Source organism: Panthera tigris, chromosome A2 (assembly GCF_018350195.1).
Source record: "Panthera tigris isolate Pti1 chromosome A2, P.tigris_Pti1_mat1.1, whole genome shotgun sequence".
In the NCBI taxonomy this organism is placed as follows: domain Eukaryota; kingdom Metazoa; phylum Chordata; class Mammalia; order Carnivora; family Felidae; genus Panthera; species Panthera tigris.
This window is the reverse complement of record NC_056661.1, coordinates 74714505-74735730: the sequence shown is the minus strand read 5'-3', so window position 1 is coordinate 74735730 and position 21226 is coordinate 74714505. Positions and strand designations below refer to the sequence as shown.

General features: G+C 41.1%; 1 protein-coding gene across 2 annotated transcripts in view; it reads right to left on the bottom strand.

Annotated features, from left to right (window-relative positions):
* Positions 1-21226, bottom strand: part of AMPH (amphiphysin) — a 246350-nt gene that overhangs the window by 122867 nt on the left and 102257 nt on the right. For both annotated transcript variants that reach the window (XM_042963958.1, XM_042963965.1), the window contains exon 2: positions 16865-16945. In XM_042963958.1, coding sequence (XP_042819892.1) covers positions 16865-16945 — 81 coding nt within the window. The remainder of the gene's footprint in view (positions 1-16864; positions 16946-21226) is intronic.

The following is a 21226-nucleotide window of genomic DNA, read 5'->3' as shown; positions in this document are numbered from 1 at the left end:
CAGCCAGGAAATGCTTTTTTGAGAAAGAGGCGGCAGTGGGGGGGGGGCAGGGGTAGAGAGAGAGCGAGACAGAATTCTAAGCAGGCTCTGCATTGTCAGAGCAGAGCCCCAAGAGAGGTTCAAACCCACAACCATGAGATCATGACCTGAGCCGAAATCAAGAGTCAGATGTTTAACCAACTGAGCCACTCAGGTGCCCCAGAAATGCTTTTGATATATACTTATCCATGGGGAAGCTCTTTCTGGCCTGTTACAAATATTTACCTATTGTCTTCAGTGAACTGTCCAGCTCCTAATTCATGTCAATCCCTCCAATTGTGTACTAGAGCCCATCTCCAACTGCCTACTCAAGGACATGAGTCAGTTGTGTTCCTCCCTTTCTCTGTGATTCATCACATTTTCCTTCTATACTAAATGAGTCCCATTAGTATCCCTAGAATTTTGCCATCGTAAGAAAAATGTTCTCTTGACCCCATTTCCTCCCCCAAGTTAGTTTTATTTACTTGCAACCCTTTAAATTTTTTTTTAATGTTTATTTATTTTTGAAGGACAGTGAGACAGAGCATGAGCAGGGGAGGGACAGACACACACACACACACACACACACACACACACACACACACACACAGAATCCGAAGCAGGGTCCAGGCTCTGAGCTGTCAGCACCAGAGCCCAATGCGGGGCTCAAACTCATAACTGTGGGATCATGACCTGAGCCAAAATCTGCCACCCAACCAACTGAGCCATCCAGGTGCCCCTTACCTGCAACCCTTTAAAGCAAAACTTGAAAACTTGCTGTCTCTACACCTCCTGATACTCTTCACCTTGCTCTACATACTCTCTACTTGCACAAGAAAACCTGGGGCTTTTTTCTCTATAATTCTCATCATTTTCTAGAAAACAATATAATCTGCTTATTTCTTATGTTTTCTTTATTGTCTATCCCCGTGTTTTGGAATATAAGATCCAAACATGGACCTTTGTCTTCACTCAAGTGACCTTTGTCTTGACTCAAGCTTCCCAAAGATCTGGGTATATTCCTGACAAGAAGACACTCAATAAACGTAAGACAGAGGGATGTCTAGGTAGTTACAGAGTATAGTTCTGAACCTGCAGCCACATGCTATCATGTATCAAGCAACCTGCAAAAATTCCCTGAAAGTTGATATTAAGAGAAAACATTTTAAATGTTGGAAAATATTTGCACAGTAAGATAGTTTTCAATATTACGGAATTCTCACAGAAACTTATGGAGAGCTGGAACTAGAAGGATCTCTAGGTAAACTTTATTCCCAAAGATGCAGACACATACCAATTCTCTTACAGAGTATTGTGCAATCATGGAGTTTAAACTTTAATGGAAAAACCCAGTATAAATTCAAGCAACAAGACTCAACAATAAAGTTTCTCAGAAGCAATGAACTAGTATCACTTCAAAATATTACTGCTCTGCAGTAAAAACATCCTACCAGAGAAGACTGAGCTTGCTCCAAAATATACTTGTAAAAAATGCTAACACTGGAGAACGTAACTGGGATTCAAGGACCGAAAAACTTCCTGCATAATTAAGATGACTTATTATATTAAATTAGTAAATGTATGCAAAGCTCTTGGAAGATTGAAAATATTATATGTGCCAGCTGATATTTATGGAGTAGCATAGAACTAAGGCAGCTCCAGAATCCAGGAAGGGGCCAGAGCCTTGTTCTAGTCTTGATAACCCAGGTTATAATCAACTCTAAGCCATATCAGACATTCTCCAAGGGCTATTTTGCTGCCAAAAATGAAGATAAAAGAAGTCAAGTAAATGACAGTGAAGAGAGGCTTTGGTATTGAATTGGTAAGGAGGCACGGAATATCCAAGACAAAGAGTGAAGACAGAGAATATGTGTGAGAGGAAGGATATACTTACTAAGTACCTAATAGGTGCCAGAAGGCATGGAAGATTTTTTTAAATGACTAAGACAGGATGTCTTCCTTTACATATTCTGTAATGTAATGAGGACATACACACTGTTATATAAGAAAAATGGAACAAGAGTTATCAGATGAAGTACAAAAGAAATATACTACAGGAGTATACAGAGGAAGAGAGATGTGGACTGAGGAGACTGGAAAGACATCAGGTAGGAAATACCTTGTAAGTTGACTGTAAGGGAAGGTGGGATTTGAACACATGGGGATGGCGGATCAGGCAAGGACAGTTCAATTCCAAGGAAGCGCTTGCAGTGAGGGAACTGGAAGACGAGCTTGGAAGTAAGCAGTGTAGTCCCTAAAGGACACCATCAGACACAGGCCACCAACTCTTCACTCTACCAACTTCCTTTCTGCCTTTCATTACACCACAGCATCTGGATTCGAACCAGCCTCCCTAATGTGGTACCTAAAGAGAATTGCCATCTATATCACTGATAGGCTGTTTCTGCCAAATACTATAAGGGACAGTGTGATCAAATATTATAAGAAACAGTATGATAAAATCAGAGGAAGGCTAAAGAAAGGTTTAGTGAGAAAACGTGAGAGAGTGTGGAGGCTGCTTGGGATTCTCTCTCTCTCCCTCTCTCTCTGCCCCTCCCCCATGCACTCTCTATCTCCCTCAAAATAAACAAACCTAAAAACAAAAACAAAAACCAATTCATGCCCTACAAAACAGTAAACGGAATAAAAAGACAAAGACTAACCAAGCAGAATCTTCTCAAAGTTGTGCAAATACATATTCTTAAAAGGCTCACTTAAGGGACTTACTCCAGACAGGTCAGAGATTTTTCTGAGTTAGAATGTACGCATGGAGTCAGACATGTTTTTAAAGAACAGAGAGAGTTACTGGTAGAGAGGTTTTTGGGTAGGTGCAGATTGAGTATTAACACACCACTCCACGTATCACTCTTGCTTTATTATACTTCATTCAAGAAAAAAAAAGTTTCACCACCCCATTTCTTTTTTTTTTTAATTTTTTAAACGTTTATTTATTTTTGAGACAGAGAGAGAGCACGAACGAGGGAGGGTCAGAGAGAGGGAGACACAGAATCTGAAACAGGCTCCAGGCTCTGAGCTGGCAGCACAGAGGCCGACGCGGGGCTTGAACTCGCAGACCGCGAAATCATGACCCCAGCCAAAGTCGGCCGCTTAACCGACTGAGCCACCCAGGCGCCCCTTCACCGCCCCATTTCTATGCTGCTTTCTTGCTCTATAGACTATTCACTCTCTGTTGGACAGGTTTCATAGAAGGCATGACTTTTGGTAGGAGCTTCTCTTACACACTCTGCTGCAAGGTCACCAAAATTCTGTCCTGTTGGTCTACCATGCCCACGTAAGACCTTGACAGGTCCTCATCCAGCGTCAAAACACTTCCTTTCCCTCCATTTGACAGCCTTGTCCATTATATAAAGGACCCAAAGGTAAGTCTGATCCAATTTAAACCTTGTTATGTTTTGCTAAAGGATATCAACCAATGGGCAATAAATTGAATGTGAAGAATTAGCCCCGTATCCCACACTTAATAACGTTCACGAAGGTCATGATGGCATTTCAAATAGTTTGGCCACTGCGATCTTAAAGAGCCCTCCTATTTCTACATTAACATAAATTAAACATGTTGGCCCTGGCCCTGAACAAATGATTTCTTTTCAAACACATAATCTAGAATAAAGTTTATTTTAAATGAAAGTATTAAAAGCAGACAACAGGAGGAAAATGTTATATAAATAATCAACCTGTGATTTGTACCAGAGGTGCCCTGGAATGAGTGAGCCCTCATCCCAGGATAGAGAATTCCTCCATGACTTACTTCAGTGGCCACAATGGAACCAGGGTAATTAGGGTCAATTTTAACCACCCTGTGAATGTCTTATTACACTTCTCATAAGAAATTCCTAATAAGATGTAAAGGAACCACATTTTATTCTTTAGGGACAATACAAACAAACCACATATTTTTAACTGATAACTGTCATTCTATTAAAGTCTAAAAACAAAAGTGTCCAATAAGTTAACAGACTGTATTAACTGCTGCCTTTCCTTTAGGACATTAATAATGCTTATTATTTAGTATACTTACATGTATAGCAATACTTATATATTTGGTATAATGTAGCCCATAGGTCATCCCATAGACATGGATATTTTTATAGACCCAATTATAAAATTGAATCAGTGCCAACATTTAATAATTGAGTTATTTCCACTGGTGCACGGCCAAAGTTAGTGGGGGTAGGGGAGAAACAGTCAGAAGTCAGGTGCCAGAAGCCAGGACAGAGCACTCGTAGCAGGCAGGCATACCACCGGGCAGGGGGAAAAGCTCTGCTGGTGTGCCAAGTGGGTGATGAGTCTTGGCCAACCATCCTAGATTACAGAGGAGGGGCAAAGTGCAGGCTGATGTGAATCAGCCCCAGCCAAATAGCAGAGAACACTCTTGGTTGGTACAACACAGGAAATGAGAAGTTAGCCCACATGGTCAGGAGACTGGTTACATAAAGTGTATCACACAAATAAATATATATTGGGAATAATGGAAGCCAGATGGCTCATCTCAAAGAAGGAGGTACCAATATGAAAAGAAGGAAGACTCAAAGCAGGAGATACTGAATTGTAATTGGAGATATCATGGTTTCAGAGAGATGAAAAAATACAGAGAGCGTGTAATAAGTTTATGTGTGTTTATTCTGTCCAGTTAGAAGACTTATAGAAGCACGATACCCTAAAAGCAAAGAATATACCCAGCACTCAGGTCTTGGTTTCTAAATGTCATTCTCGACTTAGGAAAAAAAAAGACCACGTCTCCTTAAAGAAACCATTCATTGAAGGCTGGGGAGGACAGGCACAGCATGAAGCTGGAAAAGAAAAAAGAAAAAAAAAGAAAAGAAAAGAAAAAGTAAAAAATGTTCTCAAAGAATGGGGACATGTATAAAGGACACAGGAGTCACCACTGGCAGTTCCCACTGGCCAAATTTAGGGCAACTGTGCTGCAAAACAACTAATAATAATGTATTACAACCCACTGAATAAAATAGGAATCTCTATGTCCATACTAATATAATTAGAGGAGAAGGAACATTTTACCAAGGAGTAGAATGCTAACTAATAAGTGTTGAAGGAATTGGGGCAGGGGGCGGGGAGAATCACCATTTAGCAACCATTAGAGTAACAGCTGATTAAGACAAGAAGCTTCAACGGATAAAAGTAGTAGCGAAAATTTTCAGAAGGAACAGGTTATTTACCGAGTCTCAAAGTGTATCCCCACAAAATACTTCTTAGGTACTTACTAATTTAAAACTAAATACTAGGGCAACCTGGCAGGCAGCCTCTTTTTAACCAAGTGATAAAAGTGGATATCCAAAGTAAAGGCAAAAATCAACATCATGTGCATCCTGAAATCATGCACTGGGAAGAACACAGCATCACTTCTGTAGAAATCCTGCCAGGAGGCATCACATGAAGCTCATCCTGAGAGATTATCAGGCAAACCTAAGTCGAGGGACATTCTACAAATAAACACTGCTCTGTACTCTTCAAAAATCTGCAGATCATGAAAGACAAGGAAAGACTGAAGAATGTCTCCAAATTTAAAGAAGCTAATGGGACTTGACAAGTAAATGTCAGTATGACCCTGGAGTGGCCCCTAGACCTTGAAGAACATAAGTGGACAATATGTTGCAAGTAATTTCTCCCAGTCTGTAGCTTGTCTTTTCATTCCCTTAACCGGGTCTTTCTCCGGGTCTTTCTCAGATCAAAAGCTTTGCCATAGACAAAATCTGGGGTTTGTGAATTAGGTGGTAATATGGGATTCATGGTCATTCACTAATTCTGATGGATTAGCTGTGGTTTTGTAGGAGAGTGTCCTTTTTGTATACTAGATAAGCAACATGTGCATGGATGGATGGATGGATGGACAGAATGATAAAGTGATTGGGAAATCTGAGGGTATACAACAGTTCTGTGTACCATTTTATAACTTCTTGTGAGTTTAAAATTAAAAAAAATAAAACATACAAAACCAATTGGGAAGATTCCATGTAAAATATGGATTTGATCTTCTCTAGGAAATCAGATGTGGCAACCTGGGTGACATTCTCATGTGACAGATGTGAGCTGGAGCTGACAGCTGCTTTTTTACACCCTATGAATCCTATAATGCAACCCAGTCCTCACCACTCACTGTTTCACTACTTGTGTACTTCACTCATTTATGTTCCCTCCTCAGCTCTACAACAGTATGAGTCTCTGGCTTTTACCATAGAGCACCTTTATCTGATACAAGCAGTAGGCAGTAAACTTTTTCTGGGTAAAGGTGTGAAAGGGGATGTTTCTCACCAGAAAGTTTTATGGAGATAATTATACACAGTCACATTGAGTTGGAGAAAGAAATACAGAGATCCTTTGTATCCTGTACGCAGTTTTGATGTTGCACAACTATAGTAAGAACAATATCAAAACATAGATAGAATCCACCAGTCCTATTCCCCTACTTTTTACTTGTACTCATGCAAATGTGTGTATTTAGTTCTATACAACCTTATCCCATGTATAATTTCATGTATCCATCGTCACAGTTAGGACACAGAACTGGTCCACCAGGACAAGGATGACCTGTGTTAACTTAATATAACCACACCCGTCGCCCTTCTCCCATCCCTAACCCCCGACAACCACTAATCTTTCCTCCATTTCTGCCATTTGGTCATGCCAAAATATTACGAATGGAATCATATAAAATGTAACCTTTTTTTCACTTGGCATAATTCTCTAGAGATTCATCCAGGCTACTACATCTACCAGTAACTTCATTTTTATTGGTGAGTGATATTCCACGCTCTGGAAATACAACAGTCTGTTTAACCATTCACTTCTTGAAGGACATCTGGGATGTTTCCAATTTAGGGCTATTACAAATAAAACTGCTACAAGCATTTGTGTATAGGTTTTTGTATGAACTTAAGTTTTCTTTCCTCTGGGATAAATGTGTGAGAGCGCAGTTGTTGGGTTAGATGATAGCTGTAATTTTTAAAGAAATGGTCAAAATGTTTTCCAGTGTGGCTATATCATTTCACCCGAGATAAGAGTAATTCATTTTCTCCACATCCTTGACAACATTTGATGTTCTTTAGTATTATCACTAATTTTTATTTTAGCCTTTCTGAGGTATATAGTGATACTGTATTTTAATTTTCATTTGTCTGATGGCTAAATATATGTTCAACATTGTTTTTTTTAACTTATTTATTTTTGAGAGAGAGACAGAGAGAGCAAGTCAGGGAGGGGCAGAGAGAGAGAGGCAGAGAGAGAATCCCAAGCAGGCTCTGCACTGTCAGCACAGAGCCCGATGTGGGGCTTGAACTCACAAACCGTGAGATCATGACCTGAGCCCAAACCAAGGTTCAGACACTTAACCAACTGAGCCACCCAGGTGCCCCTAGGTTCAACATTTTATGAATTGCTTATTTGCCATCCAGATATCCTCTTCAGTAAATATCTATTCATATCTTTTGACTACTTTCTAACTGGATTGTTTGTGCTTTTTGCTGCTGAGTTTTGAGAGTTCTTTCTATGTTCCAGATACCTATCTTTTTATTCTCTTAACAGTTCATTTATAGAGCAAAAGATTCTGGTTTTGATGAGATCCAACTCATCAAATTTTCCTTTTTTGGATTGTGCTTTTGGAGTCAAGTCTAAAAACCTCTTTGGTAAGTTCTACATTCTGAAGATTTTCTCCTATTCTTTTTTCCAAAAGTTTTAAAACTTTATGTTTACATTTAAGTTCTTGATTCATTCTGAGTTAAATTTTACGTAAGGGTGTATGTTTGGGTCAAGGCTCATTTTTTGGTCTATGGATGTCCGATTACTACAACACCATTTATTGGAAAGACTTTCTTTCCTCTATCGAACTGCCTTTGTACCTTTTTCAAAAATCAGTTGAGTGTACTTGTGTGGCTCTATTTCTGGGCTACCTGTTCTGTTCCATTACTTATGTATCTATCCTTCTGCTGATATCAAACTGCAGCAATATAAGAGGATTTAATATTGAAATAGAATGGATTCTTCTCTCTTTATTCTTGTCTCTATTCTAGGGTCTGGATGCTTCCATATAAATTTTAGAATAAGCTTGTGTATGTCTTTTAAAAAGCTGCTGCTAAGAATTACATGAAATTTCATTAAACCTACAGACCGATTTGGTTATAATTTACATATTTACTATGTTGAACTTTCCAATCCATGAACATGGTATGTCTTTTCATTTATTTAGTTCTTTGAGTTTTCATTAGCATATTGTAATTTTCAGCATATAAATACTGTATCTATTTTGTGAAGTGTGTACATAAATATTTTCTTTCTTTAGAATGTTACTATGTTTATATATCTTTGATTTCCACATGTTCATTGCTAATGGATATAAGTATGATTGATTTTGGGGTGCTGATCTTGTATCCTGTGACACAGCTAAACTCACTTATAAGTTCTAGGAGTTTTTGGTTGCAGTCTTGGGATTTTCTATATACACAATGTATCTGCAAATGGACGGTTTTATATCTTCTTTCTGATCTGTGTGCCTTGCATTTCCTTTTTCTTTCTTTATTATATTTGCTAGAACTTCCATTTCTATACTGGACAGCATGGGTGAGTGCAGACATCCTTGACTTGTTCCCAATCTTAAGGGAAAAGCATTCAGTCTTCTGCTATTAAGTATAGTGTGAGACTTAATTATTTTGTATATACTGTTTATCAAGTTGAGGTAATTCCCCTCTATTCCTAAATTGCTGTGCATTTTCATTACAAATGAGTGTTAGATTTTGTCACATATTTTTTCTACTTCAATTAGTATGATCATAAGGTTTTTTCTTCCTTACATTGTTTATATGGTGGATTACACTGATTGATTTTGATATGTTAAACCAGCCTTATATATTTTGAATAGATCCTACTTGGTCATGCTTATAATTCTTTTTATATTGCTAGGTTTGATTTACTGACACTGTGTTACAGATTTACACGCCCATTTATTTGGCCAGCTCATCTCCACCCTCACGCACCTGACTCAGCTCTTAGCATTAATATTATTAAATCATACGCCATTTTTCAAAGGTGGTTTTCTCCTGAACTTCTGGCTTTTGCATATGTCATTGTCTTGGGTGACGCTTCTCTCCCGTCCCTGCTAAAAATAAATTAATTAATTAAAATCTCTTCACAGTATTTCCTTGTTGTCCTTTTACTGGCTACAGGATCTATAGTGATACCATTTGTTTCATTCCTGATATTGATGATTTGAGTCTATTTGGGGGTTCAGTTGTGCTGAAGATTTATCAAATGTATTAATTTTTTTGGAGAACCAGTTTTTTATTTCATTTATTTTCTCTATTGCTTTCGATTTTCACTCTCATTGATTTCTGCTCTTTTGTATTTCCTTCCTTCTGCTTGCTCTGGGTTTATTTTGTTCATCTTTTTCTAGTTTCTTAAGGTTGGAACTTAGATCACTGATTTGTTTCCTTTCTTTGTTTCCAACGTAAGTATGTAATGCCATAAATTTCCCTGCCAGCATTGCTTCAGCTGCTTGAAAGATTTTATTTTCAAGGCCTTATATTCGCTGCATTTGACACCCCTCCCTGCCCCACCACCAATAAGAACTCTTCATTTCTTCTCAGGATCCTGTATCTAGAGTTCTGATACTTTCTATACTTTCTCCTATTGAGCCTGAGTATCTAGGGAAAAAAAGCCTTATTAAACTCATCCTGATTAAGGTCTGAGCAGCACATATTTTTTCTCTTGCAGGGGCACCTGTATTTTCACAAGGCATACAGTTTCCAGGATCAACAGCCATGGGAAGAAGGGAACTCTGCCCCTGTACCCCAAATCGTGCCCGCTAGAGATAAGATCCTCTCAGTAGACCTCAGTTATGCAGATCACAGATAATTCTGGGCATGGCCACCAAATCTCTAGCCGTCTTTTGTCATAAAGATACTAAAATAGATATCAAACACAGGGTTAGAAGCTTCAAGAACTCATCAGAGGAAGTGGTTGAAAAAAAGTATATGAATAGAAACAAAGCACAGGTCCTCAATTTGTTGCCCGGAACAGCCTCACTGGCATCTCCTGGGAACCTGTCAGAAATGCACATTCAGACTTACTGAATCAGCAGCTCAGGGGTGGGGCACAGCAATCTGTGCTGTCCTGAGGCCTTCTGGGTGATTCTGATGCAGCTGAAGTTTGAAAACTGCTGCTCTGGTGGACACAAAACTCACCGCTTGAAGTTTTTACTCAAAACCCAGAAGGTCTGATGACCGGACGGGAGGCTCTGTAGGCTGGCTGAGGTTCTCCACACTCTGAGGTAGGATGCTGTCCTTTAGAATTGGATCATTATCCCAGACAGATGGATGGGCTCACATTTAATCAAGGCAGTGGTTACTTCAGAGGAAAGGTCACTGTTAGCATAAAAGGTGGATACCCAGGGGCCCCTGGGCGGCTCAGTTGGTTAAGTGTCTGACTCTTGATTTCAGCTCAGGTCATGATCTCACAGTTCATGGGATCAAGCCCAAGCCAGGCTCTAAGGCGACAGCACAGAGCTTAGAATTCTCTCCTTTCTTTCCCTCTGCACCGCCTCCACTTGCACCTGTGTTTGCTCTCTCCCCCAAAATAAATAAACAGTTAAAATAAATAAATAAATAAAAGGTGGATACACTAACATATTCAGATCATGGTTATCTGTAGTAAAAAGAAATAACTCTAAGGTAACTGCTGGGCCTATGTGTTCAAGAAAATTGCAAAAATTTTCCAAATGTAAATGCAATTTGCCATAAATAAAAATTTTATTCACACATTAACACACTGTGGGAGTATATTTGTATTTACATTTTTAAAAACTTCTATTCTGTTAAGTTTTATTTTTAATTACTTATATGCATATGTATTAAAAAATGTCATGAGACTGCTTGCAAAAATTCAAATATTCAACATCTTTTCCATCCCTGAAATAAAAACATGCTCTAAGAGAGTGCTCAAAATGATCATTCCTGTCACTAGGTTCAGCTTTAGGTTGAACAAGTGTTTTTTGTTTTTTTTTTAATTTTTTAATGTTTATTTATTTTTGAGAGACAGAGCACGAGCAAGGGAGGGGCAGAGAGAGAGGGAGACACAGAATCCAAACCCTGAGCTGTCAGCACAGAGCCCAATGTGGGGCTCGAACCCCGGAACCAGGAGATCATGGGTGAGCCAAAGTTGGACACTCAACCGACTGAGCCACCCAGATGCCCTAGGTAGGACAAGTTATTTTTTTTTCAATATATGAAGTTTATTGTCAAATTGGTTTCCATACAGCACCCAGTGCTCATCCCAAAAGGTGCCCTCCTCAATACCCATCACCCACCCTCCCCTCCCTCCCACCCCCCATCAACCCTCAGTTTGTTCTCAGTTTTTAAGAGTCTCTTATGCTTTGGCTCTCTCCCACTCTAACCTCCTTTTTTTTCCTTCCCCTCCCCCATGGGTTTCTGTTAAGTTTCTCAGGATCCACATAAGAGTGAAAACATATGGTATCTGTCTTTCTCTGTATGGCTTATTTCACTTAGCATCACACTCTCCAGTTCCATCCACGTTGCTACAAAGGGCCATATTTCATTCTTTCTCATTGTCACGTAGTACTCCATTGTGTATATAAACCACAATTTCTTTATCCATCCATCAGTTGATGGACATTTCGGCTCTTTCCATAATTTGGCTATTGTTGAGAGTGCTGCTATAAATATTGGGGTACAAGTGCCCCTATGCATCAGTACTCCTGTATCCCTTGGGTAAATTCCTAGCAGTGCTATTGCTGGGTCATAGGGTAGGTCTATTTTTATTTTTTTGAGGAACCTCCACACTGTTTTCCAGAGTGGCTGCACCAATTTGCATTCCCACCAACAGTGCAAGAGGGTTCCCGTTTCTCTACATCCTCTCCAGCATCTATAGTCTCCTGATTTGTTCATTTTGGCCACTCTGACTGGCATGAGTGATATCTGAGTGTGGTTTTGATTTGTATTTCCCTGATGGGGAGCGACGTTGAGCATCTTTTCATGTGCCTTGGCCATCCGGATGTCTTCTTTAGAGAAGTGTCTATTCATGTTTTCTGCCCATTTCTTCACTGGGTTATTTGTTTTTCGGGTGTGGAGTTCGGTGAGCTCTTTATAGATTTTGGATACTAGCCCTTTGTCCGATATGTCATTTGCAAATATCTTTTCCCATTCCGTTGGTTGCCTTTTAGTTTTGTTGGTTGTTTCCTTTGCTGTGCAGAAGCTTTTTATCTTCATAAGGTCCCAGTAGTTCATTTTTGCTTTTAATTCCCTTGCCTTTGGGGATGTAGGACAAGTATTTTTAAAGCTTATGTGCAAAGCACTCGATCCCGTAGACATAAAAGGATGAAAGCAGCCACACAGGTCCCCTGTGCTGAGAAGAGATTAGTAAGAAGACACGACTCCAGCTTTCAGTCACTGGATGATTCTAATAATTGGAATAATAACAATAATGAATACTAATTGGAATATTGAAGTATTATTCTTGGGCTGTAAGTCCAGTTGGGTGCTCACAGCTGTACTCACTGAAATGTGACCAAAGAGTTGGTAACCTGAGCCCACACAGCCCCTAAGTTATTCAATTCTTGTTGCAGTTAGCACAGTTGCCATAAGCATGGCATTTTAATGGCAAGTTTATTAGCAAGAAGGAGGGAGAAAGGCCAAGGACCTTCTTTCCTCTCTGGGACCTTCTCTCTGCTCATTAACACAATCGGCAGCAGGCAGCCAGATGAAAGTAGGCGATGTTCACACCAGTCAATTCTGCTACTCATTAGCAGCTTTGGTAAGACAGGCAAAATAAAAAGGAAGGGAAAAAAAACACTTTGGGGAGGACATGTGGAAGTCAGATTTTGTTCTTGCTGCTGGATAGATTTCTATAATTCTTGCTCTTTTTGGTACTCGTCATCATGGAAAATCCCAAGCTCTCTGCAGAGTTCACTCTATTCCCTTTTGCTCTCCCCCTTCTCTCCCTTTCCTCCTGGCCCCAGTTGAGTAGTTTAGGAAATCTGGACCATGAAAAGCACAGCAATGGGGAAACCCAATGGACAACCGAGACAGTTGTACACAGACCCTTCACCCATGCTCTCAGTCTAACAAAAACCACCTTTTAGGAAAAGACGTTTGTGATCAAAAAGAAAAACCTGGGGTTGGAATAAGATAAAGGCTAAGCTTCAAGCTTGAGTTCAAACACAGACCCTGATGCCACCTTTGTTTCCAACATGAAGGATCAGGGCATACATCAATCATTATGAGGACTTTCAGAATTTTACTACAGGGAATTTAAAAGTAAGATCATCAGAGCCCAAAAATGTTTGAATACTTTCTAGAATATTCTAGAATAATCTACTCTGGATTAAGTACTAATTAAGCATGATGAAGTTACCATACTATAGTGCACAAATACAAATATAGTTCATTTTATACCCTAAGTAGTATCTTTTCGGATTTGAAAAACATATTATCACAGAAAAAAACATGAAATCTTGATTTCCTGGGTCAGATAATATCCTCAGAGTCTGTCGCCTTTAGATGATGCCTTCTACCATTAAAGTAATGATTTGCCATTATGTTAACATTAAAAGTACTAGGTCTCATAGAGATGCCACAATCTTAGTAGATCCATCTTTCTAGGTTAAAGTTTCTACACAAGTATATGTAGAAACACCTTTCTCAGCGTATTCTTCTCTCCTTCTAGTATACGGACAGGATTAAGGTACCATCCCTCCTTATTGCACTAAAATGACTATAAACTTATTTTTTCTGATGAAAACAAAAAAAAGCCATCAAAATGAGTATGTGCAAATGTAAGATGTTTTTGATGCAAAACTGTTTTCAAAGGGAGACAGAGGGGGTTAAGATACTCTTTGAGTAATACCATTTCTGTATTTCCAACGTAATTGTTTCACTCTTATAAGGTAGAATTGCTTGTTCAAACTTCCCCAGATTTTGAAGTTTTACCCAGATCTTGAAATCTGCTAATATTCTACAAAGGACCAAGGTCTTCAAGAATTGATAGCATATGATTTTTTCTATAACATTTAAAAATCTCTGCTGTCAGCACAGAGCCCGCTTCAGATCCTCTGCCCCCGCCGTCTCTCAAAACTAAGTAAGTATTTCTTGTTAATGTTTACTTTTGAGAGACAGAGAGAGAGACAGAGCGGGAGAGGGGCAGAGAGAGAGAGGGAGACACAGAATCTGAAGCAGGCTCCAGGCTCCGAGCGGTCAGCACAGAACCCGACACGGGGCTCAAACTCACGGACCATGAGATCGTGACCTGAGCTGAAGTCAGATGCTTAACCGACTGAGCCACCCAGCTGCCCCACTAAACATTTTTTTAAAAGAAAGTACCTGTTTAAGAAAATGTATATCTTGTGATGGGAGTGGAAGACACAGCAGCATTGCACGGTCACCTCACACTGCTGATGCTAGTGGCACGTAACCGATGGAGCAGATGATGTGACCAACTGTACTTTCCTTCAGTGGTTTAGACAAAAAATAATTCTCACCTGGCCCGCTCAACAAAGTCCAAAAAAGGGCCAATAAGAATTCACTGTAATTGGAAAATACAAAGTGCTTCCTAGTCATGAATGCATTCCTGAACTTGATGCTTCCCAAGGTTAGCCTTCTGGGACGCTAACTGCATCAAGACACCATAAGAGTGATACAGGAAAAAATCCAAGAGCAGAGACCTAATCAGCTCCACGGGGACACCCCCGAAAGGAAGACGAAGTTTCAAAGGGTAGAGTGTAAATCCTCAGACAGGTACATCTATAAACCTGAATCACTTCTTTCTAACTCCAATCCCTTAAAGCAGGTATTCGGGATCACCCTACAAAGCAACAGGGCAGTGACTGATCATCTTTTCTGCAGGAAGTCACTGCAATCCAGATGGTGCTGTGTCTGAGTGTGATCCAAGTGCAAGGGAGAAACGTACAAGAACTCACAGCATAAGAACATAAGGAGACGTGGAGAATCTGTTCTCCTGGAGGAGACTGGAGGCCAACATAGTCTATGGGCCTAGATCCAAGATTGCTATAGAACTGTCTCTTCGACCTTCATGAATGCAAAGCTCTCTGTGGATATGCTCTATTTGTCTCCCATGGCTTTCTTCTCCAACTCCCTTCTCTCCATCGTCACTTTCAGACAGAACAAGATGGCTATCACAGTAAACGGAGTATCTGTCTCTCTGCACATGTCAATGCTTAGTCTTAGGATAAAATTGGAGGCCTTCAGGAATGCGTTCTGATGGAGACTGGTCTACCTGGCTCCATACCTGCTGGATTTTTACCACCTGTGTTGGTGAGGGACAAAAATAGGATGGATGCAGGGAGACAAACAGTGGGTGCTCGGGTACACACATGGAAGAAAGAAATCTCCGCAATTTGAGATCTGCAAACAGGAACAAAGGGGACAAAATGAAACCTGTGATGATCGGGGCGCCTGGGTGGCTCAGTCGATTAACTGTCCGACTTCAGCTCAGGTCATGATCTCAGGGTTCATGAGTTCAAGCCCTGCATTGGGCTCTCTGCTGTCAGCAAGGAACCCACTTCTCATCCTCTGTTCCCATCTCTCTCTGCCCCTCCCCCATTTGTGCTCTCGCTCTCTCTCTCTCTCTCTCTCTCTCTCTGAAAAATAAACATTAAAAAATAAAAAAGAAACCTGTGATGATCTGATATTACTGACTGTCGTCATCCCCAAGGCCACAACATCCTGGGGACACTGGTAGCTCCAGTGACACCAGGAAAATAAAGCTGTGTCCTCACATCATCCCCATGTCCAAACCCCATTTTCCAGAATCTGGTGGTGCAGCCTTCCTCCCACCCCATGGCTAGTATGATCTCCAGATGGGAGGCTTCTAACTGCAGATGGCCCCACGTGTACCTTCCCCCACCTTGACCCTCATGCATGCTCTCTAAAGAGTGATATTCTGTCCAGATATCCAATGGATATTCTGTTCATTCTTATCCAAGCCTTAGAGATATACACAGATAATTTTCTAAAAGAGTTTGTTTCTTTATGCATGTGTCTTTATGCAGCCCATTAAAAGAACAAACACCACAGGGGAGCCTGGGTGGCTCAGTTGGTTAAGCATCCAACTCTTGGTTTCAGCCCAGGTGGTGATCTCACCGTTTGTGAGTTCGAGCCCTATATCAGGCTCTGTGCTGAAAGCATGGAGCCTGCTTGGGATTCTCTCTCTCTCCCTCGCTGCCCCTCCCCTGCTCTCTGTCTGTCTCTCAAAATAAATAAATAAACTTAAAAAAAAAGGAAGGAATAGCACAAATCTAATCATGTTTCTCAACCTTTTTCCTCATTATCATCTCCCTTAAGGAGCTATTTTAGACCTATTTTTCCTCATCACATACCCCCATGAAATTTCAATACCACAGATACACTATGTATCTATTTATGTGATATACACTGGTTTTTTCACCCACAAAGAACCATTTTCCACCCTCTTGGGGGAGATATAATCCCTCTTGAGAATGCATGATCTTGAAGCATACAACAACTGAAATAATTGTGCGGGAGGTATCTGAAATACTGTTTCTCTAATACTATACCAATACTCTAAATCACCACGAACAGCATCTTTCCTTTAGATCGATAATCTGTATCGAAGAGCTCCAGACCAGCAACGTCTTCATCTCCTGAGATTACGACTGAAGCACAAAGCTTCTTCCTGTAGTGCCTCCTGCCTCTTTGTTCGCCCATCACAAGAGAGCCTACAGAATCAGCAGTGCCACTCCCCAGATTGGCACGCCAACCCCAAAGAAAGAAGTTCACAGACACAGTCAACCCATTTCTCCCTCCGAACACTAGAAAACTGTACTCACCTCTTGCCGCTTGAAGTTCTGGACATATTCTTCAAACTGCTCATCTTTTGTCTCATCAGCTTTCCCAAGCTTCTGAAGGACCTAGTTTGCAAAGGAAACAAAAACGGTTCGATTTAACAGCGTCTTCGAATAATAGGCAGGGCAAGGCTCTTGTTTTGCTCTCTTGAGGAGATGTCACTCAACATAGCTAGTGTTTCTGTTCTGGAAGCATCTTGGCTCACTGGGTTCCGGGTGATCAGACTGGGATTTTAACCACAGTTCTGCTGCTCACAGGCTTAGCAAATGCTACATTGCATGTATCGATATAAATCGATTACTGAAAGGCTGTGCCTTGTCTTGTCCAATCTGGCACGATGCTTGATACATAACAAGTACGCAGATGTTTATGAAACAGTGAACCAAGTTATTCTACTAGACACTTAGCCTACTTTTGAGGGATGGTGTTAGAATTACTGGAGCCAGGCACAAGGCAAATTCTCCCCCACCGCCTTCGAATATGCCCTTCAACTCATAAAATGCTCAGTGATGTCCTGGAATACGCAAAGCCCCCTGCTAAGCACTAGGATCCAGAAATGTAAAGATGAATGAAACCAGGCCCCAGTACTTAATCTTGAGAAATGCAGAGTCCAGTGATGTAAACAAGGCAGGTTCACAAGTAACATATCAGAGACCATGGGTCACAGGCAACATGAAGGGTTAACAGTATTGTGAGCAATATCCCTTAGGAGCCGAGGTTACCAGGGAATGCTCTGCCGAGCTGACTCAAACTGTGCTGGAAATGCCAGCAGACAGGAATGTGGCAGACTGCATTCCCACCAAGGAAGGAGCCTCTGCAGAGATCACTGGAAAAATCATTACATATTGTGGGACTGGGCAGGAGTGGTTCCGTCTTCCTGGAGCACAGGATTGGGTAACAGGAGAAGGTGCTCTCACAGACACAGCAGAGAGTTACCTGGGCATAGAGCAGAAGGATCCTGAGAACCACACCTGGGTTCCCTACTCAGTAGTCCCACGTGTAGTATCTAAAACACCAAGTCATTCGAGAATAATAAAAAAAAAAAAGAAAAAAGAAGAAAAAAAACCCAAAAAACAAAAACATAAGAAACCCCATGAACACTGCCTTAATGAGTTGAAAATTATTTACATGAAAATGTTATCTTTAACTTTTGAAAAACTGTAAGAACAAGATCAACTTAGAAGTGTTGTGTAAATGCAAGATAGTGTCACTATTATTTTTATGACGACTGCTGTTAGAGGCAGCAAAGCAAAAACACACAGGTCCCATGTGCAGAAGAAGGAACTTCAACGACATGGGGATTCTGGGCCTTGTTACAAGACCTCTTCCCATCCACCCCCAGATCTGCATCTAAAGTAAAATAACTTAAGAATGAAGAATTTGCAGGGTGCCTGGGGGGCTCAGTTAAGGGTCTGGTTCTTGGTTTTGACTCAGGTCATGATTTCACGGTTTGTGAGCCTGAGTGCCACACTGGGCTCCGCGTGGAGCATGGTGCCTCCTTGAGATTCTGTCTCTCTCTCCCTCTGCCCCATGTGGACACATGTACTCTCTCCCTCTAAATAAATAAACTTAAAAAAAATTATTTTAATGAATAAATAATTTTTAAAAAAAGAAATGATTTAAAAAAAAAGTGCTTGCTTGCTTCTTTATTCCATCTACCTTTTAAAAAGTTTTCATTTTAGGGGCGCCTGGGTGGCTCAGTCGGTTAAGCGGCCGACTTCGGCTCAGGTCATGATCTCACGGTCCGCGAGTTCGAGCCCCGTGTCGGGCTCTGTGCTGACAGCTCAGAGCCTGGAGCCCGTTTCAGATTCTGTGTCTCCCTCTCTCTCTGCCCCTCCCCTGTTCATGCTCTGTCTCTCTCTGTCTCAAAAATAAATAAACATTAAAAAAAAAATTAAAAAAAAATAAATAAAAAGTTTTCATTTTAGGAGCGCCTGGGTGGTTCAGTCGCTTAAGCATTCAACGCTTGATTTCAGCTCAGGTCTGTGAGATCGAGCCCCACGTCGGGCTCCATGCTAACAGCACAGAGCCTGCTTGGGATTCTCTCTCTCCCTCTCTCTGCTCCTTCCCAACTCATGCTCACTCTCTCACTCGCTCTCTCAAAAATAAATAAACTTAAAAAAATTATTTTTCATTTTAAAGTCAAGTCTCCCAAATGACCTGTGTCCACACACAGAAACACTAAAACTAACAGGGGAGAGGTACCTAGCATTTACTATGTGATCTTTCCCCCTAATTCTTAAAATTTACTATTTCATAAATGTTTGGCTCTCCTAGAGCAGTTGAGCCTTTGAAAAGAAGCAACACCTCATGTAACGTCAGCAGTTCACAAAAGCCACGAAAAGCTGTCAGTCTTCTGAGCAGGCAACCTCGCCCCCCCCCCCCCGCCCACTGTCTGCGCAGTGCAAAGGCACCGTGGTTTCAGCAGCGGGAGAAAAGAGACTGATGTCTCCGCTACGTGCCTGAAACCACAGAAAGTGATTTACATGTCACGTCTTTCGTTCTCACAACACCCCTAGCTACATCTTATTTTACCCACATGACAGCTGAGGAAACAGGAACACATAGTTAAGTGGCCTACTGGAGACTCTCCGGAAAATCCCCTTTTTGAGGTCTGGCACCCCTATCCCCACTCACAGAGAGCCTCTTCCTTCTTATGGGAAGCAAATGGGACTTACATATCCTAACTCTCATTCTCACGTTCTTACCTGAGATTCCTGAAGGCCACCGTACCCTAAGAAAGACACAGCTTCGAGGGTGCGTATCTACAATTGTGAAAGGGATTTTTCACAGACCCTCTGCTGAGAGTCTGTTATTTAAATTTTATTTCCTTTTTTAAAAAATGTTTGTTTCTTTTTTTTATTTTGAGAGAAACAGAGACACAGCATGAGCGGGGGAGGGACAGAGAGAGAGAGGGAGACACAGAATCCGAAGTAGGCTCCAGGCTCTGAGCTGTCAGCACAGAGCCCAGTGCAGGGCTCGAACTCACGAACCATGAGATCATGAGCCTAAGCTGGATGCTTAACTGACTGAGCCACCCAGGTGCCCCGTGTTATTTACACTTGATCTTAGCCAAAAGGCCGAGAAGCGATTGCCCCGTGTTATTTAAATTTTAAATCATAGTGCCTTGCAATCTGTATTTCTAGAAATTGTAGAGTATAATTAAAATAGAAAAAATAACCACAAAAACTGTTCCTAGGTGCCAAGAGAGATGGAATTATGATTGGACGATACTATAATCCCACACTCTCTCTTCTACTGAAAGTAATAAGGGACCCAGACCTCTCTGGGTCACAGCACACCCACATCTTGATGGCAGCAGCCACAGAGTGGAGACAGAAAAGTCATGAGGACAGGGGCAAGAAAGGATCTGGCCTTTGCTGAGAACCTTCTCCAAGCCATTCACTGCGTTAGGGAATTCTGTCTCTTATTTCAGCTGATTCTCACAGGAGCCAGCTCATCCTATTTTAAATTAAAAAAAAATGTTTTTAATGTTTATTTCTTAGTCTGCAGAGACAGAGAGTGAGAGGGGGAGGGACAGAGAGAGAGGGAGACACAGAATCTGAAGCAGGCTCCAGGCTCCGAGCTCTCAGAACAGAGCCCGATGCGGGACTCGAACCCACAAACCATGAGATGATGACCTGAGCTGAAGTTGGACACTTAACAGACAGAGCCACCCAGGCACCCCTCATCCTATTTTAATTTCATCAACAGCATAAACTTAGGGTCACAAAAACATGAGGAGGAGATCTCACATATTGGACATCTCACATGAGGAGAATCAGGATTCACAAAAAGACCTTCTCTAACGAGAAGAAACTCAATAGGGATAAAACTTTCAGTCAGAAATACAATTATACAAGGACTGAATGTATGTTTTCGACTTTCAACCAACATGCAACAGAATGGATGCTAGGAACACATGATGGGTGCCGTTCAGGAGAAAGAAGGGATGACCTCAGCAGATGGTCTGTATGTGTTGACAAAGGGCTCTCAGGCTGCACCAGTAGGCATGACAGCAACTGACAGAGCAGGCCCAAAAGTTCCTCTGGGCTGGACAAGCTGGGCAACACATAAATTCACAGTCATCCTGGAGCCAGCTAGAGTCCCCAGAAAGGTAGAGAGAATTGACACCCTGACGTAAGAGGAATATGTGATATAATTGGGGGTATTAACAAGGAGAAAAGGAGACCAGAAGGAAGAGAGTGTAATTGTCTTCAAATATCTGAAGGATCATCACAATAAAGACCAGACTTGTTCCATCCGAAACCGAGATCGAGAACTAGCATTGGTAGGTAAAAGCTATGTATATAAAAAAAAATTTTTTTTGTACTAACACATTTTTC